General features: G+C 46.2%; 1 protein-coding gene across 1 annotated transcript in view; it reads left to right on the top strand.

Annotated features, from left to right (window-relative positions):
* The first annotated feature begins 589 nt into the window (after positions 1-589).
* LOC124775372 (uridine 5'-monophosphate synthase) overlaps positions 590-23,251 on the top strand; it is a 90,766-nt gene continuing 68,104 nt past the window's right edge. Inside the window, exons 1-2 of the mRNA XM_047250207.1 lie at positions 590-850; positions 1,431-1,688. Coding sequence (XP_047106163.1) covers positions 701-850; positions 1,431-1,688 — 408 coding nt within the window. The 5' untranslated portion in view covers positions 590-700. The remainder of the gene's footprint in view (positions 851-1,430; positions 1,689-23,251) is intronic.

The following is a 23,251-nucleotide window of genomic DNA, read 5'->3' as shown; positions in this document are numbered from 1 at the left end:
CTCCTTGACAACTCCTATACCATACATGAATTCTTGAATAGGTTTAAATAAATCTTTAAATATAGTATACGCATTTTGTGCCATTTAAGGGAATGGGGTAAATGATAGAAATATTAACCTTTAGCTCTGTATTAAAAAATCTTGTATCATATGTGCATTGCTTGTGCTCATGACACGTTTCACATCATAACGGCTACCGTACCGTGTGATTGATCAATGGAACACGCAACTAACTAAGTAGCAACATATTTTGAAACGTGATTGAGGTGTCAGGTTTCGTCTCCTTTTCAAAAATTTTCGATTAACATGGACGGAGTGGCTTTATGTACAATGATGGATAAGTTGAAATATTAGATTCAAGCTGTTTACATCTCTTCTAACTCAAGGAAAATAGCGATTGTGCTGACTAAATCATAAACTATAACAGCTGTTATTCACGCGCCAAATTTAACTAGGCTAGCAAATCCGCTTCAGGCCTTTTAAATGTAAACAAGACAACTTGTCACGTATTATAATCTGTACAAAATTTTTACTTTCCATATGTTGGTAACGGGCTGTCACGTGGATTTTCTTAGCGGCTTGTTTTCATAAATGCGGTTGCACAGTACAGTACACAGCCGCAAGTGGCGAGGGGGTAGTGGATGAGTTGTAGTGTTGTATTAAGTGACCAGAACATACTACTCCTAACGTTTGAGTGAAAATGTCGTCAGTCAGCGAAGAACTTAAAAGCCTTGTAGTACAGTTATACGAAATTGATGCTTTAAAATTTGGGGATTACAAGATGAAAGTGGGAATTAATTCCCCAGTGTACTTTGATCTGAGAGTAATTGTGTCACATCCTTCCCTGATGGTTAGCAACTATTAATGAAAGTATTTTAAAGAAATAGATTAACATCCATTCATATGTTTGTATAGATGTTAGATCTGATAATTACCTTTGCGTCTCTTATTAATCACTCACGTAAAAGTTTCTTCCTCGTCTGTGGACTTCAGTTTACGTTTCACTGTGGTCTGCAGCCTTGTTACACATTGTTTGTGCAGTACATCGATTTAATACTGGAAAACGTCCGAATGTTGTTAATTGTATGTAGTTTAGATTAGATCCTGTTTTCCTTCCATAGACCCAAGAATGAGATGATTCTCGTGGGTGTGGAACGTGTCAGAAAGTGAAGACTAACATAAAACCATAGAACATTTGAATATGATACTCACTTCACTGATCATTTGTCAGGAGTTGAATACATGAATACATTGCAGTAAAATTGAACTGCTAATATTTACAGAATTAATACACTGTCTGAATGAAATGTAGTTATGCTTTTCACACACCAGTTTGTAGAGCTGATGTATGCCTTTCATTCATAAATATATTGCAGTGCCGGTCTATATGTGTTTGTCTTCAGAACGTAATTGGTACCTTATATTTTCAGAGCGTACTGTCAAAACTTCTCTGGAACTTTGCACAAAATCGTGCAAAATGTAACCATATTTGTGGCGTTCCATATACAGCTTTACCTATAGCATCTCTCATATCTGTGAATGCAAACATACCAATGCTTATACGAAGGAAAGAGACCAAAAGCTATGGCACCAGAAAACTGATTGAAGGAAAATTTAAGAAAGGTGACACATGCATAATTATCGAGGATGTGGTTACCTCTGGCTCGAGCATCTTGGATACCTATAGGGTAGGTAAAGTAAATTTATGTATTTATACAGCTAATTCTTTTTTAAAAGCAGTTAGTAAACCTACAGGAAGCAGTGCAGCAAGTATTTTGTATTTTTACTTACACCTTAACAATAATTGCTACTATGCTGACGTCAAGTTTAACAAACTGAACTCTGACAATTCAAAACTCCATTCAGACATAAATATTACATTAACTGAAGCATTAGATGCCACTTCATCAGTTCACAACAAAATTGTCATCTTTCAATCGTACCTAGACCTCAAGCTCTGCTGTAAGTAAATGTGCCCCCATAACCTGCATTCCAAAAACTATTACAGATACAAAAGAATTATTGCCTTTTTTCTTTACCCTGTTTGTAAACTATGTCATATGCCATATCCTGATTACAGGACAGAGCTGACATGCAGTATTGGTAGATTCAATCGATGCAAAACATTCAGTAAAACTGCGTACTGGTACCACAAATGAAGAATGTCGATTCATTCTCACAATGACCAAGGTTCTGTATGAAAATGAAATTTATATTGTAATGTAAAACACAGAATTTGATGGAGAAAGGTGTGGTGGAGGGGATGTTAACCTTCTGTTAGGAGAAAGAGACAATATCTTAAAAGGGCTAATCCATATTGTTCAGTTTGGAGGAAGGGATTGGTGAGGAAGCTATGTATGCTAATGGGAACTGGAGTGGAGTTCATGAAAGTAAAACTAAAAATTGTGTTTTAAAGTGCCACACACATTTGTAATGGCATCTAAGGCACTAAACTGGCATCTCATGCCTTGTAATGTACAGCTGCCTGTGCAGTTTTGTTTTTATTAATATTTGAGATGAAAGGGGCATTATAAGGTCATTGGACTCCTTAATGTGGGAAATAGAACAACGACTGGAGTGTTCTCCAGGTCTTGCAGTCATTTTGTCATATATATTGAGAAAATTTCGATAGTAGGCTGAGATCTTGAATCTGCAAACTTAGATTTGATGACCAAATCCACTATATACAGCACAGCAACATTCTTGACATATCCCATGCACGTGACACTGTGGGGCAGAATGAGTTCTAGAAAACAATTCTATTGTAATGTTTCTAATTTCTGAATTGCGCAGGTGGGAACTTTCCCTATCCTGTGTTCCCATAATCCTCCTGGCCTCGTCCTCACCCATCCAGTCCCCTCGCTATTCCCAATCCAGCACTACACAGCTATCATTTCACCGCCACACCCAGTCTTTTAATTTCTTTTATTTTTATTTCTCTCCTTTCCGCTACTTACCCCCCTTCCCCCTCTGCACCTTCTCTCCTACCCTCCGTCTAAACTGCAACACTTCACTGTCTGCCACTCCCACCATACTATCCCTCCCCCTCCCTGCCCCAGCCTCCTCCTTACCCCCACCCAGTTGCCACTCCCATCATGCACTGGTGCTGCTGATCAGTGTAGTTTCAGCTCTCTGAGGCTGCAGATGTGTGTGCAAGTTGTGCTTGTGTGTGTGTGTGTGTGTGTGAGTGAGTGAGTGAGTGAGTGAGTGAGTGAGTGAGTGAGAGCGAGCAGAGGGCTCGCCTTAACCACTCGGACCGTGAGGATGGGAATAACTTCCTTTATTATAATAAAAAAAAACCTAATCATCAGTGCATATTGTGTGCCAATGTGGTGGTTGACTGGAAGCAAAGCAGTCGTTAGTGATCCACTTCTGGAGCACATGGTTCACATCAGTTTTATTATAATTACCAAAGCTAGTGAATCTCTAGGTGAACATTTAAATCCTTGCTTCTTGTGGGACCAAAATGAAACTCACTACTTCAACCAATAAGATTCCCAACTGCTCAGGTGAACTGATAGTAATAAGAGAGGACGACGAGACCTCCGAATTTTCCTTAAAGGTCCTACGACTCTTTCATGGGTGTATGGGGTAAGCATGAGGCCCCAAGTTACTGTAGCTCCTACTTCCTTTCCTCTGCTGCTATCTCCCATCACCAACTGTCAGCACTCTTGTCTTTGTCATGGTGGCAACCTTTGATGTTGACTCAGCAATTTCACTAGGTTACCCTTTCTTTCACACACATCTTCATTCATTTCTCTTATATCACTCTTGGGCTGAAGTAATTTTGGTCCTCTTCTGGGGTGTGACATCCAATTTCTATAGTGTGGACTGACTGGGGAAGAATGCCTTAAATAGAACCTACTGCGTACAATGATGATGACCCTCTGTGCACAGTGACTGCTTAGACACGTATATGGACTTGATGGCCAATCCAACCTGGTGATATTGTTATGTACCCTTGTGATAGAACGCAGTTACATCATAGGGATCGCACTTCTGTTGCCTGAGCTGGTAGCTCCCTACGCCTGCCATGGGGGAGATGCCAATCTTCCTGGAGCATCAGGACTCCTGGCAGTGGCCGTTGTGCCTGATGACTTTTGTTGTAGCTGGGTGGTGCCTGTGAGAAGGCCCCTTGATTGGAGTAAGTGGTATCTGGGTGGACATTTTGCACGTAAAATGTATCCAGTTTAACCAGTACAATGGTCATTCTGATTTTCCTGTTTTGACAGACAGGGCTTGGTATTTCAATGCGGACAGTTAAAATACTGCTGCTTTGTCTACGTTGGCTACCCCATGAGAAGAGGGACAAGCTAGACGACTGGTAGTGAAACAATTTACTCAGTATGTGATGTGCTCTAGAACAGATGCAGATACTTCTGTGATGCTTAAACCATTATTTTTTTGGGGAACACATAGAAGACAAATTTGGAGAAGTTGGCTCATTGGGAAAAATGTTCAGTGGATCACTATTACAGCCTCCTCTGCTGTACAGTCTGAAGCTATTCAGGCTTATGAATGACTGGGTGACATAATGTGACTATTGCTCCACGTGAAACTTTGAAACATGGTGAGCCTGTATTGAATGGCAGGGTGTACATTTTGTCAAATGTGCACAAAAAGGTCCTAAGGACAATTGAATAGATACAGGTGCTTTCACCTTAGTGTTTGAAGGAAATGTCCTACAGAAAAAGTTAGAATTACAGTGTACAGTTGTGATATGAAACCTTATGTCCCGAGACGCATGAGGTGTTTCCAGTGACTACATTTGGGTCGTATGTCATCCCAGTGTATGGCAGACCCAAAAGGTAGAAACTTCAGACGATCACTATACGGAAATTGTCCTTTTAAACAGCCAATTGTGTGTGTCAGTTGTACTAAGCAGCATACTCCATGTTCACCAATTTGCACAGTCTTCAAAAGAGGAAAAAATACGAGAATATAAATCATTTGACCACAGTCATATACTGAGGAAAAAATATGAATGGCTGCATCATGTTAACCTAACCAATTACGCAGAAGCCACTGCTGTTGTATTGTATGGAACTGGGGATCTAGAAACGATGGAGAGGCTTCGTCCCCACCATAGCCCTCAGTGGTTCACATCCCACAACAGGCTACAGCAGTCCACTCATCCCACTGCCGCCCCACACTGAACCCAGGGCCAGTGTACGGTTCAGCCCCCAGTGGACCCCACATGGAAAGCAGTGCTTTAGACTGCACAGCTAACCGGGCAGGCCAGTCACTGCTGTTACTCTCCTGTAGCTCAGTTTTTTTCTGCACCAGATCAATCACTGCCCTCCACCCTTGTGGATCCCGTGACATTGTCTTCGGGAGTTACTTCCCACATCCATTTGTAGAAGCAGCTTCCTCCTCTGGAATCTACCAGTGAGAGGGCTCCCTGTCTGTACTCCCTCACCCTGGAAACCCAAAGATCAGAGGATTGATACCAGGTAATGGCCAAAGCAACCGTGGCCTGCGAGTCCCATTGCTGCCTACTCTTCATCCATCCCCTTGTGTACAGTCGATGAGCCCTCGCAAGACTCTGAGCCACTAAGATTGCTACTCACCATATAGAAGAGATATTGAGTCACATAGAAGCACAACAAAAAGACTGTCAACAGTGAGCTTGGCCAGAAAGGCCTTCATCAGAATTAGGCAACATACCCTCACATAAACGCAACTCACACACGTGTCCACAGTCGCTGGCTGCCAAGGCCAGACTGCAAGCAGCAGCGCATGATGGGAGAAGCAATCTGCATGGTACGGATAAGGAGGAGGCTGGGGCGTGAAAGGAGAGGGAGGGGAATAGCAGGGTAGATGTGGGGTACAATAAGGTGCTGCTTGTGGGAGAATACAGGGACGAGGTGGAGAGAGTGTAGGGCAGTTAGGGCAGAAGGGTGGTTAGATGGAGGGGCAGGAAAGGGGGGGAGGTTAGACGGAAAGGGGACAGCAAAAATGGCGAGAAGTAAAAAGACTGTGGGTGCATTGGTGGAATAGGGGGCTGTGTAGTGACAGAGTGAGAACAGGGAAGAGGACATGTGGGTGATGTACAATGACTAATGATGGTTGATGCCAGGAGGGTTACGGGAACATACGACATACTGCAGGGAGATGTCTCACATGTGCAATTCCAGAAAGCTGGTATTGGTAGGAAGGATTCAGATGGCACAAACCTCAAGCTTCACTGGTCATTTTTCTATCCCCTTCCCTGTCTTTTTACCTCTCTCTTTTTCTGCTGTCCCCCCCTTTCCCTGTCCTCCATCTAACCGCCTGGCTGCACCTAGCAGCCCCATCATCTCCTCCTTGTCCCTGTATGCCCTCACAAGCAGCACTTTATCGTCCCCCACCCCTATCCTGCCATCCCTCCTCCTTACCCCTACTAGCCAGATTGCTTCTCCCATCGCGTGCAGGTGCTCCCAGTCTGGCCTTGACAGCCAGAGACTGGTCATGTATTTATGAGTTGAGTTTTTGTGAGAGTGTGTGTGTATGTTGTCTAATTTCGATGAAGGGCTTGTTGGCCGAAAGCTTACTTGCTGTAAGTTTTTTTGTTGTGCCTATCTGTGACTCAGCATCTCTGCTGTATGGTGAGTAGCAATCTATCCTTCTCATAATACTGTTGTTGTTCCTGCCTGGAGATTTTCTGTTGTGTCCAGCCAAACACCCGAGTCTTCATCTAACTGCAAAGGCTTAAAGAGGTCCTCCAAGGGTAAAGGGTCTTCTCCTTCGCCACCTCGTAGATCCTGTTCGATGGTGTCGGCACATGATACCTTAGCCCGGCCAGCCTCCATGTCATTGGTGCACACCAACAACCTTTTCTCAGCAAAAGTAAGCTGATGCTTCTGGGGACCCCATGAAGCAGGATCCTCCTGCTTCTGTGCCCTGTAGTAGCACCTCTTCCCCAGCTGTCACTCGGCAGCCGCCGAGGTGATGCCCCCACTCTCCTCTAATGGAACATTCGCGGCCTTAGGTTCCACTAAGTGGATTTACGGCTGCTTGTAGCGTCACATTGTCCCCTTGTACCCTGCCTTTAGGAAATGAAATTGTGCCCTCACGACCGCTTGGAGCTTTATTTCTTACTGATTCATTTTGACCTTCCCCCTAAGGTCGGCATTCCCTCTCATGGGGTGTCATGCTGCTCATACGGCATGACATTCATAGTCAAACCATCTCACTGACTACCAATCTTCAAGCTGCGGCAGTTCGCCTTTTCCTTCCCCATGTGACGTTTTCCCTCTGTACTATATATGTCCGTCCATCATTTGCTGTCACCAGGGCAGACTTCCAGCAGCTTATTGCGCAGCTACCTCCCCACTTTTGCTTTTAATGCGCATCATCCCAGTTGGGGTTCTCCCAGAACCTGGCAGAGAGGTGCCCTTTTGGCTGACTTTCTTAACCAACTTAACCTCTTTTCCCTTAACACTGGAGCACCCACTTTCCCTTCCGACTCCTTGCACATCTATTCCCATTTGGACCTATCCTTCTGCACTGCCCAGCTTGCCCATTGTCTTGAGTGGTCTTTTCTTTCTGACACCTACTCGAGTGACCTTTTCCTGTGTGCTACCTGTTTGCTGACCCCTACTCCATCCGCATGCATGCCTAAATGGCAGCTTCCTATGGCTGACTGGCAGCTTTACTCCTCCCAAGCGACCTTCGAAGAATGAGATTTCCACCAGGTCAAATATCTCACCAATGTTATCCTTACTGCTGCAGAACGTTCCATCTGCCGCACTTCCTTTCTACCATGTCGTGTCCTGGTCCCTTGGTGGACTGAGGCATGCCGCAACACAATTCGCGCACTTAAACATGCTCTCCGCATTTTAACCACCACCCTACACTGGCAAACTGCATTCGCTATAAACAGATGTGTGCAAAATGTCATTGCGTCAGCCTGGTTGAGAGTTTGTATGCTGAAGCTGCTGAACTACCACTGTCCTACCACTGTGACTTTCTCCTCAGCAGGTATGCTTGCTGTTTGTCTGCCAAGTGTGGCCACCCCTCCTATGCCTCCTTCTTTGATGATTCCTTTGATCGTCAGTATGGGGCTCTTACCTCTTCTCTGTTACCCCCTGCTGGAGTCCACTTTCTCCACTTGCTACGGTGGCTTAACTTCACACTACCTGCAACACTCCCAGTGGGTGTGAACTCATCACCTTGGCTTCATGAAGCGGCCCATGTTAACCTTGTCCTTTATTCGCTACACCAGCCTCAGTCTGTCGCCTCCAGTTTCACTACCTTTGCGTGGAACTTTGCGATAGTACCTTTGTCTACACTGATGGCTCTCGGACTGACCGTGGGGTCGGATATGCCTTCATCATTGGCACCCATATCTTTCAATATCGGTTTCCGTCACACTCAGCAGTAATTACAGCCGAGCTCATCAACTTGTGTTAGGCCACGGAGTACATCCGGTGACACAGCCTTTCCAGTTGTGTCCTCTACACAGACTCATTCAGCGCCCTCCAAAGTCTCTGTGCGCTGTACACTGCTCATCCCTTAGTGCAGCAGGTCCAGGAAAACTGTCACTTGCTCACTCTTGGTGGAGCCAATGTCGTGTTTCTGTGGGTCTCTGGTCATGTCTGTCTGTCTGTCAGGAAATGAGACTGCTGACGCTGCTGCCAAGGCTGCAGTCCTCATACCTCAGCCCACGAGTACCTGTATTCAGTCTGATGCTCTCTGCGTTGCCGTCTGTCAGGAGGTGATGTTCCTTTGGCATCATCAATGGTCCTCTCTTCGTGGGAATAAGCTTCGGCTTATCAAGGCTCTCCCAGTGCCTTGGACGATCTCCTCTCAGCCCTCCCGCCGGGAGAAGATTACTTTAACTCGGCTGCGTATTGGGCACTGCCTTTTTAACCATCATCATTTGCTAAGTGGCGCTACCCCACCACTTTGTACACATTGCACCCAAACTTTAACTGTCCACCACTTCCTGCTGGAATGCCCCTTTTTTAACAATTTACGTTCCAGCTTGGGTTTGCTGTCTGATTTATCAGCAGTTTTTGCGAATGATGTGCGGGCTGTCAACCGCGTTTTACTTTTTAGCCGTGAAAGCAATATGGCAAAGGACATTTAATTTTTAGTTTTGGACCTCCATTTCTGTGTGGTGTCTTTTATAGCCCTTTCTCCTGTCCCTGTTTTTGGCTGTCTTCTCTTATGTCAATTGGGATTGACATTTAATCGCTTTTTAACTCCTCTCTGAGTTCGTGTTCTATAGTTTTGACTTGGGCACGTATGACCCCAGTTGTTTTTTGCGCCCTAAAGCAAAACAAAACAAAACAGGTGACCAGAAGTCCAGGTCCTCACCCTCTCCCTGTGCTGAGGCTCCTTTGTCGACTTGATGGCAGCTGCTCATTTGTGGTTGATCTCTTGTGGTTCACAGTTGATGCAGTGTTACATATGAACTATAGGAAGCTGAATAGATTTGTTAGTGTAATAGCTAACAATTTCTTAATTTGTTCTAATTTCCTGAGCTTACTGTAATCAGTGCATCATACCAACAGAGAAATCTGTCCAGTTCATCAGCAGCAGCAATTTTATGTCCACTGTGGGATAAATGCAGTGTAGAAACTTTTCCATGCATAACAGTCATCAACTCTACGACTCTGTGTTGCTCTTGTATGTTTTCTAATGTCATCTACCTACTTTTCCTTTGTTCATTGTCTTGGTCACTTTTATCTTTTGGGTTCCAACAAAATACTTCCATGGAATATCTGCCATCCATTTGCCCAACTACATGTCCAACACACTTCCATTTTGTATCAATTAAGTCACAATTCTATCAGCCTCTCCAATCAGTTTGTAGGTCAGTCTGTTTTCTTGTCTCTCTAACCAACTCCAACACCTTTGTCTCAATTACACACTGAGCAACCTGCAGTTTTTGGATTTTTCAGATTGAAATTTCATCTTCCAGTACCAGACAGAGCTAGTAGTGCACACTAATTGTAAACTTACCATTTTAGACATGTTAAAAGCTCAATTTGGAAAATGCAATTTGGTTGCCCAAAACCACTCCAGGTCGTTTACATGCCTCTTTATTTCTTTTCTGTACATACAGTCATCATCCTCATCTGCATAACAAACACTACCTCGTCCACTGACTGAATTCAATATTAATTTCCCAAAACATTAAAATTGTGCTGTAAAATGATGGGGCAAAATGTTAAAACAGCTGCCTGTAGCATGCCACCAAGTGACATTGCAGTTACTTGATGAGGTATGGAAAGTATATTGGTAGCGGAAAGATTAGCAGGGAATCATCATAGTGATGATACAGACCACAAATGGGGAAAATCCATTGACGTAAGTGACCTTGGCAAAAGGGCAGTATGCTGTGGCCCAGCATTTGGGAACAAGCATCTTGGAAACAAAGAAGCTGATTGGCTGTTCATATGCTGCTGCTGTTGTTAGTGCCTATGGAATGTTGGTAAAATATGGTAAAAAAAATTACCCATGGGCAATGTGGTATTGAACATCCATGCCTCATCACAACGTATTTTCAGAAACTTGCCTGCTTAGTAATATAGGATAAGTGGCAATCTATAGCAGACTTAATGACAGAGTACAGTGCTAATGCAGGCACCTGAGTCCCATTTTTTGTAACACCAGGTCGTAATCCAGAGAAATGGCTGCAGGAAACATGCGCCGTGCTACTGACTCGGGTCAGTGGGGGCAGTATTATATTATGAGGGCATTCACCTCAGCTTTTCATGGGACCTCTGGTTGTAATTAAAGGCACCATGACAGCTGTGAACTACGTGAACACTATTGTGGACCACTTGCAACCCTTCATGCTTGATGTCACCATCGCCAATAGCAGTGGCATATTCCAGTAGGATAACTCTACTACAAGGTCATCATTTTGCTACAGTGCTTTGATAAGCATAATAGTGAACTCGCGTAAATGTCTTGATCACCAAATTCCACTGATGTGATCCTGGTGGAACTGTCATGTACCAGTTCATGCTACGTACCTCTGAACATGTCGAATTTATGCCATACAGAATAGCTGCTGTATTGTATTGATGCTATTAAGCAGGTAGTCATAATGTTTTGCCCCACCAGTATATATCTTTAATGTGTTTAAAATAATGAAATTGTGAACAGCCAACAAGCTACTATTTTAGTAATAATTTATTTTGCTACTGGTTTTTGTTGTAAGACTGTCGTGCCACCTCTGACATATCAACAGCAGTGTGTGATTACATTTAAAAAAAAATTATATATAAAAACAAAGATGACGTGACTTACACATACATATGTGTGGATGGATATGTGCGTGTGTGCGAGTGTATACCTGTCCTTTTTTCCCCCTAAGGTAAGTCTTTCCGCTCCCGGGATTGGAATGACTCCTTACCCTCTCCCTTAAAACCCACTTCCTTTCGTCTTCCCCTCTCCTTCCCTCTTTCCTGATGAGGCAACAGTTTGTTGCGAAAGCTTGAATTTTGTGTGTATGTTTGTGTTTGTTTGTGTGTCTATCGACCTGCCAGCACTTTTGTTCGGTAAGTCACCTCATCTTTGTTTTTATATATAATTTTTCCCACGTGGAATGTTTCCTTCTATTATATTGATATCATTTAAAAAAAAACCTTGACATCTGATTTGCTATCGTATAGCATAGAGTTTATTTATCTGTGATATTGTTGCCGAGTGAGGTGGCACGGTGGTAAGAAATTGCTTTTGTATCTGGTAGGATAGTATTTGAAATCCATCTCTAGCCACAGGAATGATAAATTTTACAAAAGAAAATAGTTTCTTGCATTGGCTTTTTTATATATATTTTATTTTTATTTTATAAACGACCACATTTCATTTGTGCAGCCATTTTCAAGCAAAATGTTTAACCTACGTTACAGTAATTTTATGGACTGTGTGTAGTTTGCTGTGTTTGAGAGGTAGAGATTCTAAAGTTCAAGCATGATGGTAAGTTAGTGAACATTTATGTGTTTAATAACTCCTGATCATCTGTCAGCATGTCTAAGTACTTTCAGTTTGACATTGTTTACTTCAGCCATTATCTTCATTTTGTTACTGACATATATAGAAATTTCTGTGTAAAAGCTGTGTGTATGAAGCATTTTCTCTTAAATTGTTAGATTTATTAGTTAAACTTAGAGTAATAGTAATTTTTCAGAAAGGAACTTGATTGAGCAAAAAGCATTTGCCATTCAGTACTGTATAATTTGCTAATAAGCTGCAATATGTTAATGTTTTTTGTAGGCATTACATGTTCTGAGATGATGAAACTTGTCAGATGTTACATTTAGGATACTTATCTTTTCACTATCTGATATACATACATGCGAGTGGTGTCCAGACATGGATATGACAAGATTAGTAATTTGTTAATAATTGTTGCCACATACATTTACGCGGTGGCCAGTGCTGAATGAGATCACACAGTATTTAAGATAACAGATTTATATTTAAGAGCAAACTTGAAATCCTTGACAGACAATTCTAATTTATGTTTTCCACAGTTTCTATAAATTATGTCCAGTAATTAAATATTGTTGCATCTTTGTGCAATGTGAGAGTGTTTTGCACCACTTTTGATTATAAAGTTGCAGAGATGTGTAAACTTAATCTTCTTTACTTTTTCCGTAAACATTAATCATTCATAGTGTGAAGTTCCATTGCAGCAAATAATAATGAGCTTATGAACTTTTTCAGGTGAAGAGCTGAATTTCGCATGTGATCATTTTTCATAATAGTGAAAATTGTGATAATGTATCTTATTTTTGTCTCATTTCACTTGTGTGTGCTCAGTACTTCAACACTTCTGTCTTGGAAGAGAAAATACACAATTTAGACAGTAACACAAGTTGCTGTTCAGTGAACTCATGCGTGATCAACATACTGAATGTTTTGGCTGTTAAAACCTGATGATCTGATTCATATTCTTTATTTATTCATAAATCTTTGTCCTCGGTTTCCAAATCTCCAAAAAATTGACCTTAACAATGAATTTACAAGATCTCAAAACTCTCTATTAATTTGAGAGAGAATTTCTCATTCCATCCATTTTATCTACATCTTAGAAGACATGTCAAACTGCAGACAGCCACAAATAAGACAGTTGCCTTTTACGTGTGCCTATCTGCAACTTGACATGTCTGCTTTACGGTAAGTAGCAATGTGTTGTTTCCTACATTGTTGATATTCCTACCTCGAGTTTTGGTCATTTTATTGTGTACATCTTTGGTGGTGGTGGTGGTGGTGGTGGTGTAGTATTGTTGTCATCTTCAGTCCAAAGACTGGTCTGATGCAACTCTCATGCTAGTTGGTCCTGTGCTAGCCTTACCTCTATGCATAACTGCTGTCACTATTCATGCATTTGAACCTGTCTACTGAAGTCAAGCCTAGGTAGCCCTCTACAATTTTTACCCTCCAGATTGTCCTCCATTATAAAATTGACAATTCTTTGATGCCAGAGGATGTTTTCTATCAACCAAACCCTTTCGTTTTCAGGTAGTGCATCAGCTTCAGAATTAGATGAGAGTGTACTAGTGAACCTTATCAGTCATCTTCTCTAAAATCCCCCCACCCCCCACCCGGTGGGCTCGCCCGTTTTTGATGGGTTTGAGCTTGGCTACCATGGGGCCCAAGCCTTTGCATCATATTTTCTCTCCCGTGCTGTATGTCTATCCTCATGCTATTCTTTTTTCCCTCCCTTGGGAACACATCTAGGGTGCTATTGTGAATGTTCTGCATTGTCTTTTGCTGACATAAGAACAGTCTCACTACTGTTTTTCATTCCGTTTTTCTTTCTTTGTTTTCCTTCTCCTCTTGTTCCTCCACTTTGGCATTTGAGGTTCCTCTTTTTCTTCTTCCTCCCTGTGTGCTCCTGGAGGCCGGCCCATGCGTCTAATGCATAACAGGTGACTTAGTTACGCGTAATCCCTAGGCCTGGGTCAATGCGTAGGGTTCTCATGTACCCCCTGGTACAGGCCAGGACCAGGAAGAGGTGACTGCCTGAGGTTCTACCTTCCCAAATTGCTGATTGGTCCCTCTGTCAGGTATTCAGAAAGTGTGACCTGAGGTGTGAACAATCACCTAATGCGGCTGCACCACGGTTCTTCGTGGTCTCACATACTAAAGACAGTCAGTCCTTCACCACAGTAAATCCGTTTATTATTCAGAAAGGTGTTGGTGCAATTCTCGGCCCTGTTATATCCTGCTGTCATTTACGGAATGGCACTTTGCTTTTGGAGACTATTTCTGATTCGCAGACACAACTGCTTGCTGCCTTGCTTCTCAATGGCTACCCTGTTCGTGTCGAGGCCCTTAGAACTCTGAATTCTTCCCGTGTTATTTACACTAGGCTGCTCAACGGTCTGACCGAGACTGAAATCCAATCTTACCTCTCTGATCAGGGTGTCAGTGGCATTGATCGGGTGATGAAAAAGGTAGATTCCTCCTTAGTGCCCACCCACACACTTTCTCTCACCTTTGATCAAGTGGTGCTTCTGTCAAAGATCAAAGCAGCCAATGAAATTGAAATTGTCAGTCCAATCGTACATTCTGAACCTGATGCGCTGCTACCAGTGTCATCATTTCAACAACACTAGACTGTTTGATTGACACCCAGCCAAATGTGTAACCTGTGGTACGGATACGCATGAGGGATTGTCCGACGCATCCTCCCCACTGTGTCAACTGCAATAGTTGTCATACTGCCTCCTCTCAGGATTGTCCATTGTATCTTGATGAGAGTGTTGTCCAGGAGATCCAGGTAAAGGAAAATGCGCTTTACCCAGTCGCTCGTAAGTTATTGGCTAGTCACAAACCCTGCGTCCAGCCATCTGGCACTTACAGTTCTGTTCTTCTTACCTCTCTCTCCGTGTACGATATGGTCACACAGACATGCGACCTCGAATTCAGCTCTGAGCTTGTGAAATCGCACAGTGCCAAAATAGCATCGCCATCACCCTGTTCAGCTGTACAAGCAGCCATCAAATCCTCGCCTAGAGGGACAAAGCCACCAGCTACACAACCAGTAGGCCGGAAAGGACAGGAGGAGTATTCCCGTGAAGACTTTCTATGTCCCTCCAACCAAATAACACCTGGGTCTTCCTCTGCTAACTGGAAAGTCTTGATTTCCAACAAAGGCAAACGGTTTTCTCGACGACTCAAAGAACCTCTTCAATGGTGTTGTTAAGTGATGCCTTAGCTCGGCCAGACTCCTTGTTGCCAGTGCGCACCACCAACTATTTTTCTGCAATGGACTCCACAGACCAACAGCACAAGCAAGACAATACTTCTGTGGACCTAATGGAGCAAGATCCTCCTGCTTCTGTGTTCCGTAGCAGCGAGTCTTCACAAGATGTCACTCGGCAGCCACCGACTCTCCTCCAATGGAACATTTGTGGCCTTCGGTCCCACAAAGATGATTTGTGGCTGCTTTTAGCATTGCAGCGTCCCCTTGTACTCTGCCGACGGGAAACGATAAAGTGTCCTCACAACCGCTTTGAGCTTTCACATTTTGTTCCAGTTTGTTTTGACCTTCCCCCTGAGGTCGGCATTACATCTCATGGGGTATCATGCTGCTCATGTGGGATGATATTCATAGTCGACCCATCTCGCTGACTACCAGTCTTCAAGCTGCGGCAGTTTGCCTTTTCCTTCCCCACCTGACTTTTTCCCTCTGTACCCTTTATGTTTGTCCATCATTTGATGTCACCAGGGCAGACGTCCTTCAGCTTATTGGGCAGCAAGCTCCCACATTTCTGCTACTCGGTGACTATAATGCACATCATCCCCGTTGGGGTTCTCTCAGAACCTGTCAGAGGTGCCCTCTTGGCTGACCTTCTTAACCAACTTAAACTCTTCTGCCTTAACACTGGAGCACCCACTTTCCTTTCCGACTCCTCGCACACCTACTCCCATTTTGACCTATCCTGGTGCACTGCCCAGCTTGCCCATCGTCTTGAGTGGTCCATTCAGACACAATGGCAGCTTACTATGGCTGACTGGCGGCTTTACTCCTCCCTGGTGACCTTCAAAGAACATGAGTTCCTTAGTTGTGATGACCGGGTGGAATATCTCGCCAACGTTATCCTTACTGCTGCAGAACGTTCCGTTCCTTGCACTTCCTCTTTACCATGCTGTGTTCCAGTCCCTAGGTGGACTGAGGTAAGCCACGATGCAGTTCACGGACGGAGATGTGCTCTCTGTGATTCTAAATGCCATCCTACAATGGCAAACTGCATTGATTATAAACAGATGCGTGCAAAGTGTTACTGCATTGTTTGGGATGGCAAAAAAGCTAGCTGGACTTCATTCACTAGTTCTTTTAACAGTTACACCCCTTTCTCTGTCGTTTGTGCCAACCTCTGACGCGCTCTGGCACCAAGTCCATTCACCAGTTTCCGGCCTGACAGTCGCTGACGATGTCATTGTGGACCCTATTGCTACCTCCAACACCTTGGGCCGCCATTTTGCAGAAATTTCGAGCTCTTCCCACTATCACCCAGCCTTCTTCCATGAGAAACGAGCGGAGGCGGTTTGGGCGATACCCTTCTCTTCCCAGAATCATGAGTGCTACAATTCCACCTTTACTGTGAGGGAGCTAGATCAAGCTCTCAGTTCATCCCAGTCCTCCACCCCAGGGCCAGATGCTGTCCACATTCAGACACTGCAGCACCTTTCTCTCCCGAGCAAGCACTTTCTGCTTAACAAATACAGCCGCATCTGGGCAGAGGGCACAAGGCACATTTCCAGGGCGTTGGTGTGAAGCAGCCGTCATACCCACACCCATACCTATGCCCAGTAAGATCAAAAACCCTCCTTCTAGCTACTGCCCCATCCCTCTCACCAGCTGCATTTGCAAGGTATGGAACGTATGATTCATGCCCGGCTGTTATGATGGCTTGAGTCTCACAATTTACTAACGACTGCATAGTGTGGATTTTGAGTGCGGCATTCTGCAGGTGACCATCTTGTTATTTCATCCACCCATATCGTGAATGGTTGTCTGCGAAAATCCCAGACACTGGTAGTGTTTATCAAGTTGCAGATGGTCTGCGACACCTGCTGGAGAACTGGTATCCTCTGTACTCTACACGTGGGGCTTCCGTGGCTGCCCGTCCTGTTTCCTTCACGAATTTTTAAAAGACCGAGTTTTCAAGGTGTGTGTGTGTGTGTGTGTGGGTTCTGCCTTGTCAGATATCTTTATCCAGGAAAACAGTGTACTTCAGGGTTCTGTCCTCAGCATTGTCCTCTTTACTATCACCATTAACCCTATAATGGCTTGTCTCCTGCCAGGCATCTCCGGCTCCCTTTTTGTTGATGATTTTGCCATCTGTTGCAGTTCTCCACGGATCTGTCTCACTGAGCAGCGTCTCCAGCGATGTCTTGATCGTCTTTACTCCTGGAGCAGTGACAATTGCTTTCATTTTTCCCCTGACAAAACTGTCTGTACAAATTTCTGGCAGTGCAAATGGTTTCTTCCACTGTCTTTACATTTTGGGCCTGTTGCTCTTCCGTCCATTGAACCTATGAAATTCCTGGAGCTCATGCTCTATAGGAAACACTCTTGGTCCTCCCATGTGTCTTACCTGGCAGCAGTCCCTCAATTTCCTCAATGGTGCTTCCTGGGATGCCATTCAAAACTCGATTATGGGTTCTTTGTCTATGTGTCTGCATGTCCGTCCCTCTTGTGCTCCGTCTCGACACTATCCACCTTCGTGGCATCAGTTTGGCCACTGACGCCTTTTACACTAGCCTGGTTGAGAATCTGTATGCTGAAGCTGCTGAACTACCACTGTCCTGCCGCTGTGACTTTCTCCTCAGCAGGTATGCATGCCATTTGTCTGCCATGCATGGCCACCAAATCCTATACCACCTCTGATGATTCCTTTGATCGCCAGTATGAGGCATGTCCCTCGTCTGTTACCTCCTGGAGTCCATTTTCGGTGCTTACTTCAGTAGCTTAACCTCACACTACCTGCAGCTTTCCCATTGGGTGTGAACCCTTCACCATCTTGGCTTCGTGAAGTGGTCCATGATAACCTTGGCCTTCATTCGCTTCCTAAGGACACTACTCCCGCTTCGTTCTATTACATTCAGTTTCAGGACCTTCGCATGGCATTTTGCGATAGCACTTGTATGTACGCTGATCGCATTCTGACTGACCGTGGTGTTGGGTGTGCCTTCGTCATTGGCACGCATTGTTTTAGACATTGGCTTCTGGTGCACTGCTCATTATTTACAGCCGAGCTCTTTTCAATGTTTCAGACCACCGAGTACATCCATCGACACAGACTTTTTAATTGTGATCTCTGCTCACCCTCCCAGTGCCCCTCAAAGTCTATGTGCACTGTACACCGCCCATCCCCCCCCCCCCCCCCCCCCAGGGGATCCACAACTCTTTTGTGGATATGTGTGTAGCGAGCACGGGACCCCGAGCTAATGTGGCCTTCCTTCCTTTCCGGGCTGCATACCTTCCCTTTCCGTATCCTTCCCCATCCCCCATCTTCGCCCCCCCCCCCCCCCTCACCTCTGGCTCTTTCCTTCCCTTTCTCCCCCTCTGGGGAGTATGGTTTGTGCCTACGTCCGGAGACGGACGCTTGTAAATGTACCGCACTCTTCGCCTTCCTTGCTTGTATGTCTTCATCTTTCTTCGTCCTTCTCTTTTCCTTACCTCTTCTCTTTACCTCTTCTCTTTACCCTTTTCTCCGCTGCGGCGTTTGAGACCCCTCTTCCTTCCTTTCCCTGTCTCTTTCTTCCTCCCTGTGCGTGTCTGAAGGGCGACCCACGCACTTCCATGCGTAGCCGGTGACGGGGTAACGCGTAATTCCCCACCCCGGGTAGACAGGTAGGACACGTACGTACCCCCTGGTAACGGCCAGGCCCAGGGAGGGGTGATTACCCGAGCTGATACCTTCCGAAAGTGCCGATTGGTCCCTCCGTCCGTTTGTCGGGAGGTGTGACCTGAGGTGTGAATAATCACCTAAGGCGGGTGTGCCCTCGGTGAGGGCCCCCACAAGGGAGGAGCGCGCCATCGGAGACGCCGGTAATCATGGGGGATTCTTCCGCAATGGTTTCCTCACCTTCCACTATGTCTGCTCACAAACGTAAGTTCACTGAGTCTCAGCCACAGACGGTTCTTCCATCGTTGCCACAGTTCCTTGTTGTTTCTCGGTCTGACGAAGGTCACGACTTTTCCACAGTCAACCCTTTCATTATTCAGAAAGGTGTCGACGCAATTGCGGGTCCTGTAAAGTCTTGTTCCAGATTACGGAATGGCACCCTGTTGTTGGAAACACACAGTGCCCTCCAGGCTCAAAAATTGCTGCGTACTTCTCTGCTCCACACCTTCCCTGTACGGGTGGAACCGCACCGTACCTTAAATTCCTCGCGTGGAGTCGTTTATACACGCTCCCTCGATGGATTGTCTGACGAAGAAATTCAGCACTACCTGTCTGACCAGGGCGTCACAGCTGTTCATCGGGTTATGAAAAGGGTTGACTCGAACATCATTCCAACCCGCACTGTCTTCTTGACATTTGACAAAGTTCAACTCCCATCAAAAATCAAAGCAGGCTATGAGATAATTTCCGTTCGCCCTTATGTCCCAAACCCTACGCGTTGCTATCGATGTCAGCGGTTCAATCACACCAGCCAGTCCTGTTCCAATCCGGCCAAATGTGTTACGTGTGGCAAGGATGCCCATGAGGGTGCTTGTCCACCTCCATCCCCTCGCTGCATCAACTGTATGGGTGACCACGCTGCTTCCTCTCGAGATTGCCCCGTTTTTAAGGACGAAAAACTTATCCAGGAAATAAGAGTGAAGGAAAAGGTGTCGACCTTTGCTGCTCGAAAGTTACTCGCCAGTCGACAGCCCACTGTGCCTCAGAAAGGAAAATACAGCTCTGTCCTTGCTTCTCCTCGGCCAACAAAGGAGGCGGCCACGCAGACTTGCGACCTCACCTTTAGTACCATGGTCGTCAGATCGGCCAGCACAAAGATCGCCCGTTCAACCTCACCACTTTCGCCTGCCCACTCTATGGCTCACCCTTCGTCGGGTTCTGCTAAATCTCGAGCCCAAAAGTCAGATGCCAAGTCTTCGAAAAAAGAGCATTCTCGTGAAGAGTTTTTACGTACCGCAACTTCACAACCATCGGTTCCTCCTTCCTCTAAACATCATCCTTCCAAGAAGGCTACGAAGAAACACAGTTCCTCTCCTTCTCCGCCAAGGCGTGTCCCATCTACAGCACCACCTGGCGGAAATCGCCCTCGGCCGTCTTCTGTGTCGCCGGGGCGCACTGCTGGTGGCCGGTCAACTGGCCGATCGTTGGTGGCTGGAGCTGCTCCTGACCAACCTATGGATCAGGATCTTCTGCCTTCGACTGAATGCCATTCCATGCTGTCGGTCGCAAGCTCTGAGCAGTCGTTGAGTTGACAACACCCTTGGTCACGTTCCTCCATTTTCTGTTCACCCTATGTCCATTATCCACTGGAATATCCGCGGCATTCGAGCCAATCGGGATGAATTGTCGATCCTCTTACGATCCTACTCGCCGGTCATCTTCTGTCTTCAGGAAACAAAGCTGCGTCCCCATGACCGCTTTGTTCTCCCTCATTTTCAGTCCGTCCGATATGACCTCCCCTCTGTTGAAGGCACTCCAGCCCATGGAGGACTCATGATTCTGCTCCACGATACTCTCCATTATCACCAAATCCCCTTAAACAGTTCCTTCCAAGCTGTCGCCGTCCGTCTTTCCCTTTCTGGATACACGTTCTCTCTTTGTACGGTATACATTCCATCGTCCACACCAATGGCACGAGCTGATCTCCTTCATCTTCTTGGTCAGCTTCCACCCCCCTATTTGCTGGTCCCCCCAGGGGGTCCACAACTCTTTTGTGGATACGTGCGTGGCAAGCACGGGGCCCCGAGCCATTGCAGCCTTCTTTCTCTCCCGGGCTGCATTTCCTTTCCCTTCCCCTCCTTTCCCCTCCATACCCCTTTCCCCTCGCCCTCTCCTCTCCCTCTATTGGTGTCCTTGCTTATGTTGGCCCCCGCTATCCTCCTGGTTCTGTTGGTTTTACACTCCGGCTTTGTTGCGTAATCATCTCCTCCTTTTGGCATTCCTTGGTCCCCCTCTGGGGTTTGACCTCCATTCCAAAATTTCTCTTCCGTAGTGTGAGCCATTTGGGGAAGAGCACCTTACCTAGTGTCTCCGACGTGTGCCCTCCTAGTACATTCCACCTTTTGTTTTCCGTCGTTGTCTGATGCTAGGGTGCATAGCCAGCACGGTAGCCAGCCCGTGTGGTGGGGTCGCTATGTACCCTTTTGGTTGAGCCCCCTGAACACACAGGGATCACACTTCTGATACCTGAGCTGTGACCTCCTCATGCATGCCTTGGAGTGGTTGCTCGTCATCCTGGAGCATCGGAACTCCCGGCAATGGCCGCCGTGCCAGACGGCCCTTGCTGTGGCTGGGTGGCGCCCGTGAGGAGAGCCCCTGATCGGAGTGGGTGGTATCAGGGTGGACGCTATGCAGATGAAACGCATACGGGTCCAAAACTCTGGCCGCTCTTCTGCGGCCGTCTCTCTGCGTGGTACTGATTCCTCAAGTGCTTCTTCTCTTGCCCCTTCGGCCTTCCCTTCCGTGGCTACCCCCTGGGAGGAGGGTCAGGCCCGTCGTCTAGGGGCAAAACCTTTCCCCCGTTATCTAGTTTGCACCAGGACTGATGGAGATACTTTCACCAGTGTCAAACCTTTATTCTTTGTGGAACACATTGAAGACAAGTTCGGCGAAGTGGACTCCCTGAGCAAGATGCGGTCGGGTTCGTTGCTGGTAAAAACTGCTTCGGCTGCCCAATCTGCGGCCCTTCGTGCCTGTACCCATCTTGGCACAATTCCCGTGTCCATTACCCCTCACCAGTCTCTAAATATGGTACAAGGTGTGATTTTTCACAGAGACCTCATCCTTCAAACTGATGAGGAACTTCGGGACAATCTCGGACGGCGGGGTGTTCATTTTGTTCGGCGTGTTCAGAAGGGTCCTAAAGATAATCGTATTGATACTGGTGCCTTTATCCTGGCCTTTGAAGGGGATACCCTTCCTGAGAAAGTTAAGATTATGGTCTATCGCTGTGATGTGAAGCCGTACATCCCACCTCCTATGCGGTGTTTTAAGTGCTTGCGTTTTGGCCACATGTCTTCTCGCTGTTCTCAGGACCCTCTCTGTGGTGACTGTGGACGTCCACTCCATGAGGGGAGTCCCGGTGTTCCCCCTCCTGTATGTGTAAATTGTCATGGTAGTCATTCTCCACGTTCAGCGGATTGCCCAGTCTATAAGAAAGAAAAAAAGATACAGGAGTATAAGTCCCTTGATCGTTTAAGCTACACAGAGGCCCGTAAGAAATATGCACGATTGCACCCTGTGTCCATGACATCTAGCTACGCCTTGGTTACATCTTCATCCCTTCCTCCCCCTTCCTTACCCCCATCCCGGACCCCTCTCCTTCCCCCCTCCCCTGCGGCTCCCACACCTTCTCCTCTGGGCGCTGCTCCCCCTCCCCAGCCGGAGAAGTGTCCCACTCCTTCGGCGTCTGCCGGTCAAGGGCGCCTCTCCCGGGATGCCCCTTCCCGGCACCTTCCAGGTCAAAGGTCTGCTGCAGCGCGGCGACCACGAGAGCCGCGGTCTATCGGCCCCCAGGTCGCCCGGTCTCTTTCTGTTCCTGATCTTGCTGCAGCTGGCTCCATTATGCCACACAGCCCTCCTCGATCTCAGCCTGAAAAGAAGAAGAAACATAAGTCCCGGGACAAAGAGCCTCTGGTGTCACCGGAGGTCCCTTCCCCGACTTCACAACCGGATTCTGACCTGTCGTTTATGGATGTCGCCCCCTCCTTGTCGGTGACGGGTGGGGACCCGGCGGTATGACTGGATTTAGCATGTTCAGCCCTCCTTTAAACCATCGTTCTGTGGTTCTCCAATGGAACTGTAATGGATACTATCGTCACCTTCCAGAATTAAAATCCCTTCTTTCGTCCTACTCTGCAGCTTGTGTGGTTCTCCAGGAATCTCATTTTACTGATGCTCACTCACCGACCCTCCGTGGGTTCCGTGTTTTCTGTCGAAATCGGGTCGGACCCTTGCGGGCTTCTGGTGGCGTTCGTACGTTGGTCCGTACAGACATTGCTAGCACGTGGATTCCTCTCCAGACTACATTGGAAGCGGTTGCTGTTAGGGTCCACTTAGACTCTGCAGTCACAGTTTGCAATCTTTATCTCCCTCCTGACAGG

This window comes from Schistocerca piceifrons, chromosome 2 (assembly GCF_021461385.2).
Source record: "Schistocerca piceifrons isolate TAMUIC-IGC-003096 chromosome 2, iqSchPice1.1, whole genome shotgun sequence".
Taxonomy (NCBI): domain Eukaryota; kingdom Metazoa; phylum Arthropoda; class Insecta; order Orthoptera; family Acrididae; genus Schistocerca; species Schistocerca piceifrons.
This window is presented reverse-complemented; position numbering and strand designations above follow the sequence as displayed.